Source organism: Motacilla alba, chromosome 1A (genome assembly GCF_015832195.1).
Source record: "Motacilla alba alba isolate MOTALB_02 chromosome 1A, Motacilla_alba_V1.0_pri, whole genome shotgun sequence".
Lineage (NCBI taxonomy): Eukaryota > Metazoa > Chordata > Aves > Passeriformes > Motacillidae > Motacilla > Motacilla alba.
Genome location: NC_052031.1, coordinates 9,978,059 through 9,997,541, shown reverse-complemented (window position 1 = coordinate 9,997,541; position 19,483 = coordinate 9,978,059). Strand labels below are relative to the sequence as shown.

Below are 19,483 nucleotides of genomic sequence, written 5' to 3'. Positions count from 1 at the left end.
AAGTAATGAGGGAAATCAGAAGCTCAAATTGCCATCTACTTTAGGAAAATGCAAACTACACCACTGAGAATGACCTTATTTTCAGGCAAGGACTTCAGTCCTCACAGGCTGAGAATAAAAGTAAATTAATTTACCATTTGGAATTAAAGGGATAATGGAATATAGTTAGGAAACAATTCCAACACACCTGTTAAAGTGTGTCTATATCCAGATATGTATCCACATGTATTCATAAATATTGGCAGTAGAGACCTGGTCCAAGGCATCACAGAGTGATCAGCTCTAAACTTTAGATCAGCTTGCAGGAATGGTGGACTCACCTATGAGACGTGACTATTTAGGCCTCTTGGGATTCTTAGTGGAGCTCCAGAGACTGAGTTGTAACAGAGCCCAAAAGCAAGAGATGATGTCCAGTCAAAGTTCTGCTAAATGAGTGGAGAGCTCAAATTTATCTACAGAGTATTTTTGAAGAATGGAAAGCTATCTTGCTACTACAGGCAATTTAAGATTAGCAGACCAGAAGGTAAGTGTCCCAGAGTGGTTTTGAGAATGTTCTGTTGGTTTTAGATATCAAAACAAAACTCAAGCTAGAGTGAGGATACCTTTCAAGAAGCAGTAGTATCCAGCACACCTACAAAATTTATTTTACTTTTATAGGTCTTTCAGGATACACACAAATTCCCAACCCTATTTAAAGTGCACAGGATCTCTGCCTGGGAACCTCAAAATATGTTATAACACATTTAGGCTTCCCAGTTTTATTGTGAGACAGTGAAGCCTTATTTCAGGCAGGCAGGGAAATACTGAGAGATTTGGACACACTTGCACAGCTGTGTTGAAATTGCATCTAAACCAGCAGATAAACATTCTGAGCTCCTCATTCAGAGACACAGTTGTGCACCTTGGACATCTCCCAACAGCACGTAGAAGGAACCTGTCTCCTAGCGCACAATCTGTGCCTCAGTTTCCATGGAAACCCAGCTTCCTCAGTCTTCTTAAGAAATCAAGGCAAGGAGGCTAGAGTGAAGATATTATGCCTCTGGTTGAGATGTCTGAAGAAATCTAGGCAATAAGGTGCAAATGTGCATGTAATTCATCTTTATCTACACACAGCTCAGGAAGCCAAGGGTACTGACTAGAGCCTTCCCTTGAGCGACCTTAACATGAGTTAGTCAAAAGCAGACAGAAATGACCCCAAAGCAAAACAAATAAATCAAAGGCAGGAATTTGGCAGTGAAAATATGACTGTCTCTCATTCTCCAGTGAAATGTATTTTAGTGGAGCTTAAGTGTTTGCTTTACACTAATGGTTATGCTGTTGCCTTACAGTGTGGGCAGTAATGGAAGAAAAATGCACTAATAAATGCAGTGTCAGTGTACAACATAGGGTTGAAAATAATATCCTGACATTGAATCTTTCCAGAAAGAGGTATTTTATTGTGGAAAAGACTTGCAGGGGAATATGCATAAATTCTACTTTTGGATAAAAGAATAATTATTAATAATTTCAAACTATTGAAATTAATTTCAAACAGTAAAACTTTAAATTATTTTCAAATGCAGAAAGGGATCTTAGCTAAGCAAGAAATAGGATGTTTTGATCCTTTTCCCTAAAACTTCTGCAGTCTGGCTTGAAAAGACTAGGTATCTGTTATCCTTAATTTTCTTTCTTTAATTTTCTTCTACCTAAAAGGTAAAAATTGCTCACTATCTTCAATTCAAATGTCTGAGCAGAAAGGAGAAGTGGTAAAACTGCAGATTTGTCTGTTGTAGAAGATTCAGGATGCTCCCCAAAATGTACTGAGCAATGGGGAGAGGAAGGCCAAGGGCTGCACAGCTACCAGCTTCATACTGCACCAAAGTGAAGCTGCTGTTTAAACTCGTCTGCAGCACTGGACCAAATATTACTTTTTATACATTGAATATGTTATATAAACAAAATTATAGTTCATTTCCCTCATGATGCAATGCATAAACCATAAACAAAACGTCAGAAGTATTTAAAATATACCTAATTTTAAAGTACGACAAAAAAATTAAGATTTTTGCAAATCTTAAGATTACTAAAGTATTTTACGTGAGCAATAAAAATAAAGTATTAGTAATCCATCTTTTATATTAAAAACTTTAAAAGGGTTTAATTTTGTATAGTCAATGAGGAAATATCTGTAACTCCCAAAACCATATTTTATAAATATAATAGAATGTCAGCTACTCTATTTAGTATTTCTAATGATACTCATTAAATAAGTATTAGTATCTTCCAAATTTTCCATTGGAATGAAAAGACTCTGATCTATTAGCATGATCTACATAGGTCCAGAAATCTATTTCACTCATGAATGAGGTAGGAATGCTAAAACTGAAGCCAAGTCCAGCAAAAATGAAGTTTGGGTGCCAGACAGCCCAATGGGCTCTTTGTTGGTATCCCTGGAAAGGCTTTGTGAGTTTTGCCAATGGTTATTGCAGGATACATTTTCAGTGAAACCTTCACCCATCTGCCAGTACACACCTGAGCATGCAGGTTGCAATGTAGCACAGCTCATCTGTACCCACCATCTAGTAAGGTACACAGAGACAGAATATTAACTTCTCTGCAGTATCATGAAATTGTAGAATTATAGAATATCTTGTGTTTGAAGGGACCCATAGGAAACATCGAGCCAAATTCCTTGTTCCTTGCAGGACTATTTGCATATGGGAATCCATTTTATTGAAATAGGGGGTGTTCAGTGGGGTTAGGCCAGACAAATACACAATAGTAAACAGCAGAAAGCTGTAAAAGAAATGTTCACTATTTCAACAACAGGCTCCACTGCAAGACAGTCTTTGACATCCTTCACTAGGAGGCTGTTGCCTGTCTCCCTCCTTACTACTCATACCACTCTCTTTCCCCACTGCACTTTGTTAAAAAATATTCCATTTTCTTTTTATCCCAACTTTTTCTTCTATGCATTACATGCCTGGTAAGAATAACCTAGGAAAGCCCTGTGAGTTCAGATCAGGGCTTTCCCCTTTCTCCTTCCTCAGCTAGGTTCCTATTTCAACCACCAGTTTTAAGCTTCTGTCAAACAGAAACTCATACCCATTTACCTGGTAATTTTTTCTCTCATTGCTGGAGATTTTTCTAGCCCATAGTTACATGAAAACACAAATTATTCAGAATGCAAGAGATGTTTCTCATTTAAAGGTGATCTTATGGCTCAACGGAAGGCATCTTATTATTCAAAAAGTCATCACTAATATTTGTTTATTATAACCTTGCCCAAAGGTTGTGTCTCATGCCTAGAGGAAACCATGACATCCCTGAGGTATGCTAGTCTCTGAACAATAACACTGTTGATGTAATTCACTGGCACCTTCCTCATGGCATCACTGGAGGATGCTTGGTGCCCTTGCACCACACTCTTTTCAGGATTCAGGTCTTAATTAACACTTTGACTCATATTAGCCCCAGTGGTAAAACCCTCTGTGTAGTCATTAGTAACAGTTCCATTCAACTCCACTCCTGATTTCAGAGAAAATGTGACCCAGCAGATTTAAGAAGACTGAAACTTCAGGTAAATAATTCAGCCTCATTACAAAAGTTTATAAACTGACAGCATAAAGGTAATTCTTGTAAAAAGCAGAAAGAGAAATATATATGGAATGTGAAAGAAATCCTCTCAGTAGAAATCAACAGTCAGGTGCAGGAGATAATAAATGTCTCCTGTGTATAAAAAATGTACAGGAAGGTTTAAAAATCAGAAGGCACTGAAAGTTCTGGCATACATCTGGGATAATTGCAAGTAGAAAAGTCAGTATAAATAGCTGTTAGGAGCTACTGGACCAAAGCACCATCCTTCTCCTAATTTAGTCTTCTTTTACCTCAGGAAATGGAATCATACTGCCCTTTTCAAAATGTGACCATGTGCTTGCCTGAAGTGAGGTGGCACCTTTCTTCCACATTTGAAGAAAAACTGTTCTGGAATATTTCTTAAAGTAGGCATAAGATACTTATTTAATTTTCTTAAAATTTGGAGGCCAAACTACCAGAGATACATATAAAAACCCCTAAATTAATCTTGAGTCTTGAGACAAATAAGCTTTTGCTGTGATAACCTAAAAACATCAACCTGATATGGGTTGAAGGGAAAATGGTGGGGAAAAATGTGTATTCACAAAGGTTTTCAAATGACTTAGAGTGTTTTGCAATGGTCATACAAAGTCCACAGAATGTCACATAAGCATATACCCACTGAAGAAAAAGAGGCAAACAAGAAAAATATTGGACCTACTTTAAAGTAACTTGAATGAATTAGAGAAGCTTTGGCCCAGATAACACTGATGCACATTGTGTATTAGGTAAACAACGGGAACTGGAAGAATGAAATCCTGCTGAGAACCAAAGGCAGGACAATGGGTGCCTCTTTTGCTACCTATGCACAGACAACAGACTGTGCAAAACTTAATTGCCTACAAGAAGGAGAGTGCACAGGGCAGCAGCAGCAATTCTACTCACACTGATTCTTCAGCTGCATGAAACTGTACTGATAAAAGCACTCTTTGGGTGGGACTCATCTCCCCCAGCTTCACACACTTACAATATAGACATTTAGATTTGAGGCTTCTCCAGCTGAGAAGGAGAGAAGTTCTTCTCAGCTATAGTTCATGCCATTTTAAAGTCTTACTCAGAAAATGTCAGGTCAGTCCTGACTGAGGAGTGTCTGTTTTATTCCACTGAACAAAAAATGAGCTTAGGACAACCAGCTGAGTAGACATCTACAGTTAGGTGAATTAATCTCTCTTTCTCCTCTCTTTCCCTTTAAATGACACATTCAAACTCATCTGTAAGCCTCTATGAATATGTAATTTCCCAAGGAAATCCAGACTGCTTTTCCATCCTTTAAACCAATTTTTAATAGTTCTACTCTGAATGAAGTATGTTTATTAATTCATCCAGATCCCTCCATGTGTTTGATCAGTAGGAACCTCACAAAGCAATTACCCAGGTCTGGTGTCTTACAGGACAGAAGAGAAAGGGACTGCTGGCAAAAGCACTCTAAAGAAACAGATACTTTTTATTTAAAGCATAAAGAATTGCGAAGTCACAACGAAGCATGGCCTTCACACAACACATGACTGAAATAAAGGTTAAATTAGCAAATTAGGAAAAAAAAAAAAAAGCCGTTTCTTGTTTTCCCAAGATCATTACTGACTATAAAGTACAGAGATCTTCAAGTCATAAACATTCATGTGCGTCACCTAGAGGAATATTTTCCAATCTATTTATAACTTAATTTCTTACTTGGCCATGGTTCCTATCTGTCGGTCAATATTATAAACATCTGCCCTATGCCAACAAACGAGTTCATTTTTACCATGAAGTCAGGAGCCATCTTTCTACATGTCATGTCTTATTCACATCACACTGACACTGCCTCTCAGTGTATAGGAAGTAAAAATAACCATGAAAGCATGTTTCAACAGTAAATAAAGATCTTTTAAAATACTAAATAGAAAACTTGAACCATTAGCACTCACCACCAAGGCTTTAGACCTGTTACTTAGAAGTTTTTCAATGTCTCTGGCTGCAATTTCCACTAGCTGACGAGGGTTGTTTGCTTCTACAGTATACATTGCTGCATTTTTCAAATAAATCTGCAAAAGAAAAAAATGGAAATAAATCAAAATTACACTACACATTCAAAATAAGCCAAGTGACTTGACAGAAGAAGCATCAAGACGTCATCTGTTCTTACTGGGACTTCATAATGACTGCTGCTAGAAAAATCCAGTTGGGCCCTGTGAAAGAAGTACTTCACCTTTTTGTCTGAGATGTAGAAGCTGACACTAAAAAGCATTTCATAAACTTTCAAAATTGACTAGTTTTAGTGACAAACTAACCAACTGCAAAATGCTCAAGGAATGAGATTCCCACGGTGTGCTAAGAGACCAGTAAAATGGCGATCCTTTAAAATGACTGAATTTCAAATAAAAGTTATTGCTGAAATGCATTTTTCCTTGAAAGACCAAATACAAACATATCAATTGAAATAATTCATTTAATTTATACTAATTTAATCAGTTTAGTCCCTTATCTATTTATTCATATGATAGTATTAGTATTCGCAAGGAAAGAGAAGGAGGAACAAGTAAGAGGAAAAGAGGGAAAAGCAGAAATACATTAAGGGAAATGGGGAAGATGAGAGGAAGAGGAGAAATACAAACATGTTCGTCCTCTATCATGAAAATACCTCTGAGGAGCCATTAACTGTTTCCAAAGCAGAACATGTCTATGAAGGAGATAATTTTATTTGTTAATCAAAGACACTACAGTGAAAAGCATGCAATCATAAGAAGGAAGGAAGAAAAAAGATGCAAAAAGTGCATTTGCATATCTCTGTCCTACTAGAACTGGATAAAGAAAGAATATAATATTTGGAGGGGGAAAAAGGGGGGAAAAAAAAAAGTGGATACCTTATAGCTTGATGGGCAAATGGGGGAAAACTAATTTATGCAGCCAACAGATGGCCTGAGTTTACTCAAGTACTTTGCCTCTGTAGCACTGCCTGGTGGGGGCTGTGCTGTCTCCTGGGGAGTCATTCCAGGCTCAGGCAGGAACAGGTCCAGCACTAATGCACCGGCTGCCATCCAGCACGAGAGCCAAAAAACTGCCGAGCACACTGAGCCTGCCAGCCCCACCAGCTTTCTGGGGTTAAAGCTTTGGAGACCTTAAAGAAACTCACCACATTACACCTCTGCTGCTTGTAGCTGATAAGTACCACAAGAACTTTTCTGACAGCTACAGTTATAGATGCAAATTGTTATCAGGCATGTCCCATAAGCTGCCACAGCTTTTTAGCACTTATGAAATTCACAAAATCTATGTTGAGTCTTGGTTTGTTGTTTATTTTCCTTCAGCAGTCATTCCTTTCCACTAGTAACTGAGCAATTGGAATAAGCTTTATTCCTCATTTAGTAATGATTATTAAAAAAAAAAAAAATAAAAAAATCAGTGCACCCAGAGCAGAAAACTACTACAACAGATGACAGATTCTAATCAACTCAGATTGTAGTCTGGATGCTTTTGAAGTGCTAGACTTTCAAAATAGCCACACAAAAAGTTTATCTCTGGACAAACCCAAAAATCTCTTTTTGAGGGGTTTCTGGGTTTTTTGGGTTATTTTTATTTTTGGGGTTTGGTGGGGTGTTGGTGGGGAGATTTTTTAGGACATATCTTAAGGTAGAACTGACCTATAAGCCAACTATTAATCAAACAAATTTGGAAATAAAGACATTTTATTCTACAATTGATCACTTCAGAATTTAATTCATTTTTCTCTGAAACACATTAAATTTGCAGTCAGCAAACTATTTCGGAGATACAAGGCAAGAGTAAAAATCAGTTTTATAGATCCAGATGGTTTGAATCAAGACTGGAAATTTCAGAGGAACATCTAAATCAAAATGACCATCAAATCTTGTAAAACTTCCAGGTTTTCACATTGTCAACAAACATTCACCCTGGTCACACAAAGAACAGACACTGCAATATACCAGGTGTTGATGTCTCGGGCTTTAAAGAGAAATGTAATGGCAAATTCTTTAAACTCATTTGTGACTGCATGTAATACACCTTAATCAAAAGTCACTAAATTTACAGAAAAATGGAAACAAGATTTTGTAAATGGTGTAAAAAAAATAAAATAACTTTCACAGAAGTTACAAATAATATTTTTAAAAATCATTTTAAAGGGTTCACATATTTTACTTGTGAAAATGCTTGATTGTTTGGTTTCCTTTGTTCAATTATTTCTGGTCTCTTTTTTCCAGTTTCTTTTTTACACAACTGCTCTTTATTTCCTACTCAATGGTGAAAGCAATAAGAAAAATTTAGTATAAACCATTTTCATTTGGGATTTCAATTAAACAAAAAATCTAAAATGTGGAGAAAGAATTGCAAAAATGCCACTTCATAGTTATTAATCTTTTCACTCAACATGATAAACACTAAGTGAGCCACAAGAAAAGAAAATTCACATAGAGGCAGAGTGAATATATATGTTCAGTTAATGCAGGTTTGAAGCAGATGGATGACAGGGATGACCTGGAGATTGCAGTAACCAGATATATAAGGGCAAGTGCTGTAGTGCTGATTCTCTGATATTTTTAAAGCCCTTAGTGAAATCTGGTTTCTAACAGGCTGTGATTGAACAGCCTCAGTAGAAGTTAAGGGGGATGTCATACTGCATTCACACAACCACCAACCAGAAAGACAGTATCTTATTTGACTTAATCACAGAACGACCTGAGTTGGAAGGGACCACAACGATCATCTGGTACCACCCTCACAGCCATGGGCAGGGACACCTTTCACTAGACCAGATTGCTCAGAGCAACATCCCAACTTTTCTTGAACACTTTCAGGAAACCACAGTTTCCCTGAGCACCCTTTGCAAGTGTCTCACCACATTTACAGTAAAAAAAAAATTTCTTCTTATCACCCAATCTAAACCTACTGGTTTTCAGTTTAAAGGCATTCCCCCTCCCCTGTCACTACCTGCCCTTGTAAAAAGTCTCTTTCCAACTGTCTTGTAGCCATTTTTTTGGTACTGGCAGGCCACCATAAGGTCTCCTCAAAGTCCTCCAGGATGAACAACCTTAACTGTCTCAGTCTTTCCTTATAGGAGAGATGTTCCATCTCTCTAATCATCTTTGTGTGCTTCTGGACTGGCTCCAACGGGTCTGTCCTTCTTGTGCTGTGCTCAATGTAGAGCAAAGTCACAGTAAGCCATACTGGAAATGCATTGAGAACCTGGATGGAAAAATTGCACTTTTATCTAATTAGTTCTTCCAGCAAATGTTTGACCCTATAAACCCCAATTTGAAAGCATTCATGTTTTTCACACCCCCAATTCCTATAGGGAAGTTATTCCCATATCCCCAAGTCTGAATGGTTTGAAAGCTGCAGACTATCAAAGCGTTGGACACTGGGACATTTTCAGGAAAAAAATAAACATTTTCATTTTTCTTCTCCAGCACCAGCTATCAGAGAAAATTCAAAAGTCTGAATTACATAACAAGGAGATCATCACTACAAGAGATAGGAGAATCATTAAAACCATTATAACAGGCATTGTGGCTCTTGCCACCAAGAAAGCCTGACCGAGGCTGGCTTCACAACTTGTATTTGTCAGTGATTTCAAAAAAAAAATAAAATTCAGAACAACTCTCACCTAAAATAAACCCTTTGAGATTTACACAAGATTCCACACAGACTTGAGTCAGTGACTTTCTTTCTCCCCTTCTTTGTTTTACCCCATGGCAGGGCTGGGAGCACCAATCTACCCTGCCTCTACTGCCAGTGAAAGATTTATCCTGCAAGCTCCTGAACAAACAGCATCAGAAATTACTTGGAACTTCACACACTTCTTTATTTTCCTGAAGTGTGAGACCTGTCTCAACTACCAAGGAACAGTCTAATATTCATTAATTATTTAGGAGGTGTGTACATAATTTATTTGTTGCCTACTACCCTTTTCTTTAATTCACTGTAGCACTGCAGTAGTTCAGCACAACACTACACAGGGAAATACACACCTCAGGATACACACTTCCGGATTTGGCACTCTGGGACAAACTTTTCCTTCTCCAAGCCTCCCACCCAGCAGTCTAACAAAATTAGCAAATGCTCATCCCAAATAGCCATGAAAGGTGTTATTGGCAAAGGTGTGCTCATTTGTCTTGCAAAATATAATTTGGCAGGCTCCGTAGCTTGTTAAAAGGAGTTAATTTGAATACAATTTATTAAATTGCTTTAACTAAATGAATGCAAATTTCTATTGCTTTTTACATCTAAATTATTTTTTAGTACTTTAATCACTAGTATTTTGCTAAAAGATCTCCAAATTGACAGCAAAACCCTGTCATTTCTCACAGAATAAAGCTCACTGCATGACAAAGGAAAACCTTGTAAGGTCATAGCACAAAAATACTTTAATTCTTTTCTAAAGTCAATAGTCATGCACTTCTTTATTCAGGAAAGACTGTATTAAAATTACACATAATGAACTGCAAGGTTTTAGGGGCGAGAACATGATGGAGAGAGTCGCATTAAGGTGAAACAACACGACAATAGTTGAATGTGACAAAGATTAGAAAAACTGCCAGCTCCTCGGCAGAACGTGCCCCTCTCTGTTCAGTCTTCAAGGACATGTTTATAAATCTCTCACAAAGAGACATTCTCCTTGCTTCCTACAAAGCTCACCAGGGCAAGTCAAACACTTCTGCATAAATTGAAAGAGAATGAAAGATGTTATTATATGGCTCTTGCTATATTGTGGCAGGCATTTGGGCTGGCCCTAGCATTGAAAATTTATTTAAACGGCCCTCATGCTGTATCACACTCAGAAAAAGAATTATTTTCAACTGCAGTACAACTCCTTTGCCTCTTTGTTTGTTTGTTTGTTCTGAATTTGTGAGTCACCCAGTTTAAAAACAACAGAGCCTTTCCTTCAGGCAGTGGTAACTTGGCTGAGGGCCCAAACATAGGACATGAACATGCCAATCTCATTTCCATCACTGAATGCTTCCATGGACAGAGAAATCATACCAGCCAATGTCTTCAGAAGTTCAAACCCAGAATTTCAAAAGTTAACCAAAATCACTGTAATTTTTCCAGCTTTGGAAAAAAGAAAATAAATAGCTCAACAATTCCAGTTATACTTATCTGTACAAGGTAAATATATGGATGCTTTTATCATTTCCATACTCCTTTCAAGACCACTTAGTCAGGCTGAGACATCTCTGACCACTGCCTTATCACCAAATGCTTTATTGTCAGTCTAGACCAGCTGGAGACTGCCATGATGGCAAAATCTATTGCTCAAAGATAGTGCTGAGCTTGCAGTAAAATCCACCAAAACTTTGTGGTGGGTTTTCCCCCATCTCTTCTGAAATCAACCACACCAAACTACTAACAGTACTTGCAAAATCTTGACCTAGGTTTCACAAGCTTGTATACTAAAGTAATTAACCTATTTAATATTTTTTTTAAAATAGTTCTGAACAGAGTGAAATTTAAATAAAGGCTGAGTAAAGTATTCTCTTTCTGCCCACTCTTCACTTTTGGAAAGGTCCTCCCATTGCCAATTCCCCCAGGTCCTTCCAATCTCCTCCTTTCTTCCACTTTGTGGTACTACCAGGCCTCAGTGATCAAGACCTGTCTCTCCAGGAATCTCTGCCTGTACCCTGGACCATCAGCTTCACTTGAGTCCCGTCCTCAGCTGAAAAAAAATTTCATTTCTTACTGAAATTTTGGGAAATGTTAAAATAAAAATAAATAAATAAATTATTAAATTATAGTTTTATTAATAATATTCAATGTTTTAAAGAACAAAAGTTTCTGGTTTTTTTTTTTTTTTAGCTAACAAAATATCAACTAATAACACACATATATTCAGTAATTTTAGTTTCTGTTTTTACCAATGCCATGAAGTTACGTCATGATCTCATTTCTGAGAGAAAAGCACAGAGGAGAGGTCATGTGACAGACATCCAAAAATATGATGAGATCTTGGGAGCAGGAAAAGTCAGAAAAAATAAATAACTACTTTCTAATTTTATATTACATTACATTATAATATTGTATCATTATTATATTATCATATATTATATTATCATATACTATATAATATCTAACTTTTTTGCAACTGTAGATATTCTACTTAAACTGAAATTTTAGTAGCCAAAAACAATATGATCTGCCCAGCATAAGAAAATTCTATCTTCTTACTAGTGCATCTTATTTCCAAAGTTATATTAATAGTTTCTATTTCTATACACATGCCAGACTATTTTTCTTTCTCACAAGACACTTATTTTAATCAGAAGCAGTTCATTGAGAAACTCGTTGAGAAATGCTCATTTCTAAGAAGCATTCTGTGTGTTCAAAGGAATAAGTCTGAGTATTTTATAGGTCTTACTCTCTGCTCCATATAGTGCATAAATAAGATCACAGCTGCTCCCTAGCAACTCACAGATGCCTTCATTCCTGAAATTCATGGCAACAACACAAAGGAGGAAACCACCCCAGTAGTTCACTGTAGCTGTTGCTTTTTAGAACCACTTGCCTGATCACTGACTGCTCTAAAGGTCTGGGATGACAAGTGACAGGGCAGCTGATGTGCTGAAAACTATGACTTACCATAGCAGTGATGTGTATGTTAGGGGAAAAAAATTATCAGAGCAAGTTCATTCTCAAGTAAAACACTCAGAGTGAATTCTGCAAGGTGCTGGGACCACTTATGCCTCAGTCAACAGCGGAGAGGATAAGCAGTGCCAGAGTCAATGGGCTCACTCAGGTGCCTACTCAGAGGAAAGCATATAATCAGGCACACTTTGTAGGAATCATCAGCCCCTTTTGACTGTTGATAATTAATAGAGTAGTCCAGAGGACTTTTAAATTAAGAAGCAATTTTTGTAATTGCCACTTCGTATTTAAACCTTGATAAAACAGGAGTTCAGCTTTGTACTTCTGCTACTTTACACAGAAAAAGCAGATTTTATATCCTCTTTTGTTAAGAAAATCTTTTTTGAAGGTATTCAATTTTGCTTCCTAGTGATAAAAATACAGTATTAAGTAACAAGAGGACATCATTTATTAGTTTCATAGCAGTTTAAACTCAGGCTTTTAGCTGAGACTGAGTAAGAACTCAAAAATCCCAATGCAAGAGTACAAGTGGATCTTTCTTGTAATGGAAGAAGAACAATAGGAAGAAAATGTTTCACATTTATTCTGCACTTCTGTAATATCTGGAGATGGGCACTTATGTAATTTCTAAAAACTCACTCATTCATGAGAAATTTTGGCCTACCTTAGCTGTTCTTAATGCAATTTGTCATCTACTGACTCTCTCCCCAAAAGTAATTTTTAACTTGAGCAGGTTTGGGGTTTTTTGGGGGTTTTGTTGTTGTTGTTGTTGGTTTTGTTTTTTTGTTTTTTTTTTTTTTTCTTTTTACTAACTGCAGGACTTGGAAAATTATTAGCTCTAATGTTTGGGGTTTTGTTTGGTTTAGTGGGGGATTTTATTTTTAAGAAAATGTTTAATTTTATTCTCAGCTTCTACAAAAACCATCTGAATATAAGTACCAATAGGACAGAATTTATTACTGTTGAAGCCAACAGAACACTATAAATTAATCAAGAACAGTGCTTTGATCAAAGATTACCCAGATCATCAAATAGTAATTAAAGCTATGGAAATATTAGGCCATGTCTTCCCTTGAGCTTGAGCAAGCTTTGTTAATGCAGCCACCTATTCTTACTGACTTACAGCTGTTTTTGTTTGCTGCAAGAAGGAAAGCTTCAAAATGTCAGTTTATTGCTAAGGGAGTAGAGAGTGGCAACTGCAAATAGCAAATGAGGCTCCCTGTGTTTTAAAAATCTCTTAATTTCCATTTGGATTACATAGAAAACTTGCAGATATGTATTGGAATTTCCCAGCTTGCATTTTTAAAAGTGATTTTATTTTCCTGACATCTCATCACTGGTTAGCAATGTGTAAACTCAATAGAATTTAGTTTGGAGAATTCTACTTTTAATGCCTGCAGCTTTGGTATTTGGTTGCTCACAGAACATAGCAGTGGCAGTGGTACACCTCAAAGGGACACACATTGTTAAAAAAACTGTTAATAACTTTGGGAGTCCCTAACCAGGCTAACCCATCTCATACATTTTTTATGATTCTGGTAAATGGACTCTGGCTCCTCAATAAATATCTGAAATCACCATACCAAACCCTTCAGAATTCTATGCTAAAAGTAATCCTGACCTCCCTCCCTTTCACCACAGCCCTCTCAGGGACAGCAGACTGGTGTCCTTGCCTTAGGAATGAGGGAGAAGACAAATGTGAATAGTGTGCAATAGCCTATTTATGCTTAGAAAGAATTAATGTGTTTCAGAGGCAGGCTTCATACACTCTCACTCCGCCAAACTTTCTGATATCTATTTTATTACACATTACTAAGTTAATTTAAAAAGTTAAATAGAGTTGCTCTCTTTTTATCATTTTTTTCCTCTTTTCCTTAGAAAAACAACATAGCAACACTGCACCTCAGTGAAAAACTTTAGGTGTAGATGAGCAGAACCACCAATAAATATGGCCTGAACTCAAGGAAGTTTCAGCAAATATAAAATTGATAACCCAATAAGGATAAAGGTGTTTCAACAGCTTCAGAATGGTTGACTTGTTTAAATTTTCATTTCAAGATTATATAAAAATGCAGTTTTACTTTATATGGGTAAAAAGTCTTCTCTACTTTATGTTTTAAAAAAGGCTGCTTAGTATTTTGTTTCATTGAGGACAACAAAAAGAGATAAAAGGAGAAAAGAAAGAATGTAACTCATTTTTTGATTTTTGACATCAGTCATTGTGAACCTCACTGAGTGGAACAATTTGAATGAACAGAAAACTTTCTTTATTTCCCAAATTTAACTCATTGAAACACTTGTCTTCCTTTCTTAAGAGCACTGGAGAGTATACCCAGGGTATACAGGAAACAGCTTCATAGTTACAACAGTTGTGTCTACAAGTGTAGTGGTATCAGTTACATTTTACATTCTCCGAGATGAAGAAGGATGGACTGCACAATATATTATTATTTTACATGTCAGAAGTATCTTGAAAGCCAGGGTCAAAATACTGACAAACTCCTCAGAACCTATGTCATTCACAACATTTCAATAAAAAATTTCCTTTTCTAATGAAATTCAAGCTTACAAAGTCCACAGCCAGGACCTCCAGAGAAATGTTCACCAAATATATTAATTGGGGTTGTTATTCTTAAAATCAACTATCTTCAAAAAAAAAAAAATCCAGTTCTTTCATTTCTTCTTTTTACTTTCCTTAATCATAAAACTCTCCATTACTTCAACCTTAACAAGGGTGACTGTAGCATATTTTGGAATGTGTCCATAAGTCACCTAGGTCCATCTGCTAGCTCATCAGAGAATAGCAAGAGCTACAAAATTCTTTGCCTTTGGCTATAGTATATACAAATCAAACTTGAATACAAAATACAAATCAAACTTGATACATACAGTAGTTAAAAATAAATAAATACATAAATAAATACATAAATAATTAATTAAATACATAAATATTAGAGCTGGTAAAAATAAATAGAAGTTTCAACTCCGTGTATCTGTTTAATGTTTTCAAAGTATAAATCCAAATTTTTATAAAGCTTTTGTGAATTCATTCAATTTACTTTATAAATGTAAAGAAGGAACCACATAAATATCATGACAGTCATTGAGAAAAATAGTAGGAATGAAATTGTTTAGTGCTAAGTTACCTGCCAAATCACCTTCTTAAGCAGGAACTGCTCCTGTGACAATAGGGAAGATCATCCAGACACAAGTCTTACATAAATTTTAAGAAAGCTGTTAAAATCTCCCCTTGCACAGACCTCTACACAGATAATGAATGAACAAGGCAACATATGACAACCTCTCTAGCTCTAAGTGGTGTGTCTGTAGGGCTTCTAGAACAGAGCTTCTAAGACTAATTTAGCTAAAATCTGCAGAATCCAACAGAAATTTACTCCAGGTTATAATTCCTTCTGGCAGACAGAAGCTTTCCTGAGCATCCCTCCTCCAGGGCAATTCAAATCAGAGATCAGTCTCTCTTACAAGCCATTCATCTCAGTTAAACTCCAGAGACTGATCCAAGACCTGGAAAGCTGAAAGTGTGGCCTGGGAAGCTGCTGCCAATGTGAGTGCCTGAGCAGACTCACACCATCTGTGCGTTAGGCACACAGACCTCACACTGAGCAAGGGATGAAATGTGCTCCTGCAGGATCTCAGCTGGGCTGTTCACTAAAGAAGAGCTAATTATTATAAAACAGCATTCAAAAGACAAAATAAATAAAAATCTTCTAACAATTGCCGGTGGACTCATTTGGTGAATGAAACTCATCACCACATATCATATAGCCATACCTAGCTCTTTTTCTTTTGTAGGATGAAACAGTATTTTTATCTCAGTAGGAATTTCATTTACAGGCCAGGACAGCCTATATGGATTCACTCTACAGCTCCTGGAACTGTAATAACAGCATGCCTTATGAACATTATGCATGGATTGTTTTTGCAGAGATGCATCAAAAAGGAAACAGATTCAGGGAGTAGAGTTCCTTGGAACTGCCTCTCTATCTGATGCTTCGTTCATTTATGCCATTGCCTGAAAAGGTTACACTGCACAAGATGGCATTTTTCTGGTGTAACAGCCATGGAGAAGCTCCAGTGTGTTTGTCACATCAAAGCTCTTTACACAGACCCACATTTCTTAATTCAGTGTTTCTGTAAAAGAGGATTCTCTTCAATCAGTTTGGAACAGACATGCAGACAAGCTCATGCATTGCTATAAGGCATATTCTCTAATCCAAGGCCTTCCTTTCTGGGTACTGCAGGGTTCCCCTCCTCTCTCTCCTGTGCCTAGAGGTATTTTAGGAGCTGGAGTCCAGAAGCATACTTGTAGTAGTTTATTAGATTAAATGAGCTGTCAATTAGCTTAGTCATGAGTCTTTGCTTGAGAACATTCTATGTAAAAATGGATGTTGTGCATACTTTCATGAAAATGGAACTATGTACTGACTTAATTCTATAGTCTTCACTTTTTCTTTTTTTTTTTTTCCCTGTATGCTGAGGTATCTAGTTTTTAGACCAGAATGTGACTATGAACTTTGAACATATTTTTGTCTTTTCAAAGACAAAATACCTACTGAGAAATGCAGCGAGATCAATCTGAAATTTTATTTTGCTACATAGACTTTAAAATTCTATTAAGCTGTCTCTTCCTTTTTTTTTTTTTTTTTCTAACAGTCTATTTGCTCTGTAGAAACCACATATCCTTCACGCCAGAGCAGCTTCATAATGCCTGAATGCACAGAGAGTTCATGGGTAAGACAAAGTAACATGAACCTTCTTAAGCTGAAATGACAATTACATGACTATTTGTTGCTGTTGTTTTGTTTTTTTTTTTTAAACATTATACTTACAAAACCAAAAAGAATATACTAAGATATGCTTTGTTGAGAGACAGTTAAAAAGAAGCAAATGGGACAAGATTTCCCTCTGTATCCTGTATTCTTACTTTCAAGTCTCAAGTTGTACATACAACACCTCCTTATAAACATTCCCTTTGCTCTTCTAGGGGAAAAAAATCCTTAAGGACTAAACAGTACCTTCTTCAGCTGGGCAACTACAGCAGCAATAGCCTCTGTTTTTTGTGTAAAAATCTGGTTGTTTTTCTTTTTTAATACTTTTTACCTGCTTGGCTTGTAAATCAAATGCTGTTAGTCATGATTCTTAGCAAATGTAAATTAGTGTAATCCACTGCAGTCAGTGGAGCTCTGCCAGTTTTCAACCAGCTGAGTATTTTGGCATCTTGAGTCCCGACTTCCTGCCTTGTTGAAGCAATCATTGCATTACTGTAATGGGGATATTACATTGGTACTACATCCAAGTTGGAGTTCTCCCAGATCTCACCTAAACTCATAGTAATGTCCAAAAAAGCAGGATTTAAATATGTGCTTTAAATCTATTTTGGGAAGGCTATTTTGAGACCATTCCCAGAGAGTATCCCAGAAACAGAGAATGCTGACTTGGAAGAGCCCCACAGGGATCATGGAGTGCAACTCCTGGGCCTGTGCAGGACACCCCAATCCCACCATGTCTCCTTTGGGTACCACAATAAACAACTCTCACCTGCCTTCCAACTCCTTGCTTCTTCTACCCCAGTTACGCTACTTTGCCTGGTTCAGGCTATGGATAAGAGTAGCCTCAATGTAAAACTCCTAATTTTAAGGGCATCCAAACTTTCTTTTGCAGTTTTTCTTACTACAGGCATTATACTGCTCTCATCACTGCTAAAAAGAGAAAACGTGTAAAAAATATGCATCAGCACAAACATATTCATATTTTCAGAGGCAGAATCACTAATGAACTAATAAATTCCCAAATATTTTGTCTTTTTAAACACTATGTGGAATGTTCATTAATATGTCATTGTGTATCCTTGCTATACAGGTATTTTCAAAACTTGTGATTAGTGAGAGTTACAATGGCTACATTACATATGCAGAAGCAAGAGAAAGAGTGGTTAGTCACTAGGACAAGATTGTGATTCCAAATCACTCTAAGAAAATTTTCAATAAAGAAAGAAAAGGGAATCCTCTTCTGAGGAGATTCTTCTCCTTAAATATGATTCCATGAAATTTAGTGCATGCTGAATTCAAAAACCTTAAACACAAAAAATACTTTACCTAGTTATCTATGTCCACACTGCAGATTAAATTGGACTTTTACCAAGGTGATCTCGACAGAACAGCTATCCACTTTCCACAAACCCCACTTGACTTCAATAGTCATCTATATTCTTATATTTTTATTCTTTTGTAAGTACATATTACACTCTGAGTTTTGCATCCTTTCTGTTGCAGCACATGTCACAGTTGAGACAGCCACAATACACAGAGGATCCCCATCCAACTTTAGAGGGCTTGAAGCATTTGCCCATACATAGTAATACCATATCACTTCAGTGGGCTGCAAGCATCTGCCTTTCTTGTTCTTTAGCCCAGCCTTTTAGACCCCTCATGTCCATGCACTGCACCTGTGTGCCCTCTGTTCCCTTTGGTGGTTGGTCAGTGCCCCTGGGCACTCCATGACTCACTGCTGCCAATGCTGCTCACCTGCTTCTCACAGCTGCACCCACTGGGGATGAGGCTCAGCCACAGCCCCATTCCAATTTCCACAAAATGTGTACCCACACCCTTCTGGTCAAAAGTTCTCCCAGTCTAAAATCAAAATAATTGAGAATTAAGGTAGTACTCCTATCCCTCTCCCTCACAGTCATGAAAAAAAATAATTTATAGTTCTGCAGAAAAGACCACTGTAGAGTGTATTTCCTTGCAGCACAAAGACCCCCAGACATCCAAGGCACATCCAAGCACAAGTAGCACTGAAGAACCCCGAGATACTTTCAGCAAATTATGGGAGAACGATTAGCACTGCAGCTAATTGAAAAAACTCTGGTTTATGTTAATTCACTCTAGATGAGAATGTATTAATTGTGCTACTTTGAGAGCTATCTTAGTCACTTTAGAAATCTCCATAGAAGACTTAATTGCACAAAGAAGACACAGATCCTAGCTTCAGCTGAATCAGTGGGAATTCTTCCCCTGAGTCCAGGGAAAGATTGACCAGGCTGTGAAATGGTTATAATCTGTCACATGTTCTTGCTAAGAGCTTTAACCTAACACTTGGCAAAATAAAAATTAATTTTCCCTAGAAGAAGGGAAGACATTTCCCCTACCAATCTGATTATTACAGCTTTTGACAGAAAGTCATGTTTACTGTTTTATAATAGGAGCAATCTCCTCCTTCTTTTTATATTATTCATTCTGCTTTTAGAGAGAGAAGAGGCAGAAAACCCAAA

General features: G+C 37.0%; 1 protein-coding gene across 10 annotated transcripts in view; it reads right to left on the bottom strand.

The window, feature by feature from the left end:
- Positions 1-19,483, bottom strand: part of CACNA2D1 (calcium voltage-gated channel auxiliary subunit alpha2delta 1) — a 361,055-nt gene that overhangs the window by 287,479 nt on the left and 54,093 nt on the right. For all 10 annotated transcript variants that reach the window (XR_005258952.1, XM_038153955.1, XM_038153956.1 and 7 more), the window contains exon 3: positions 5,523-5,639. Coding sequence is in view for 9 of the 10 variants with exons in the window: in XM_038153955.1 (XP_038009883.1) it covers positions 5,523-5,639 (117 nt within the window). In the remaining variant the exon portion in view is untranslated. The remainder of the gene's footprint in view (positions 1-5,522; positions 5,640-19,483) is intronic.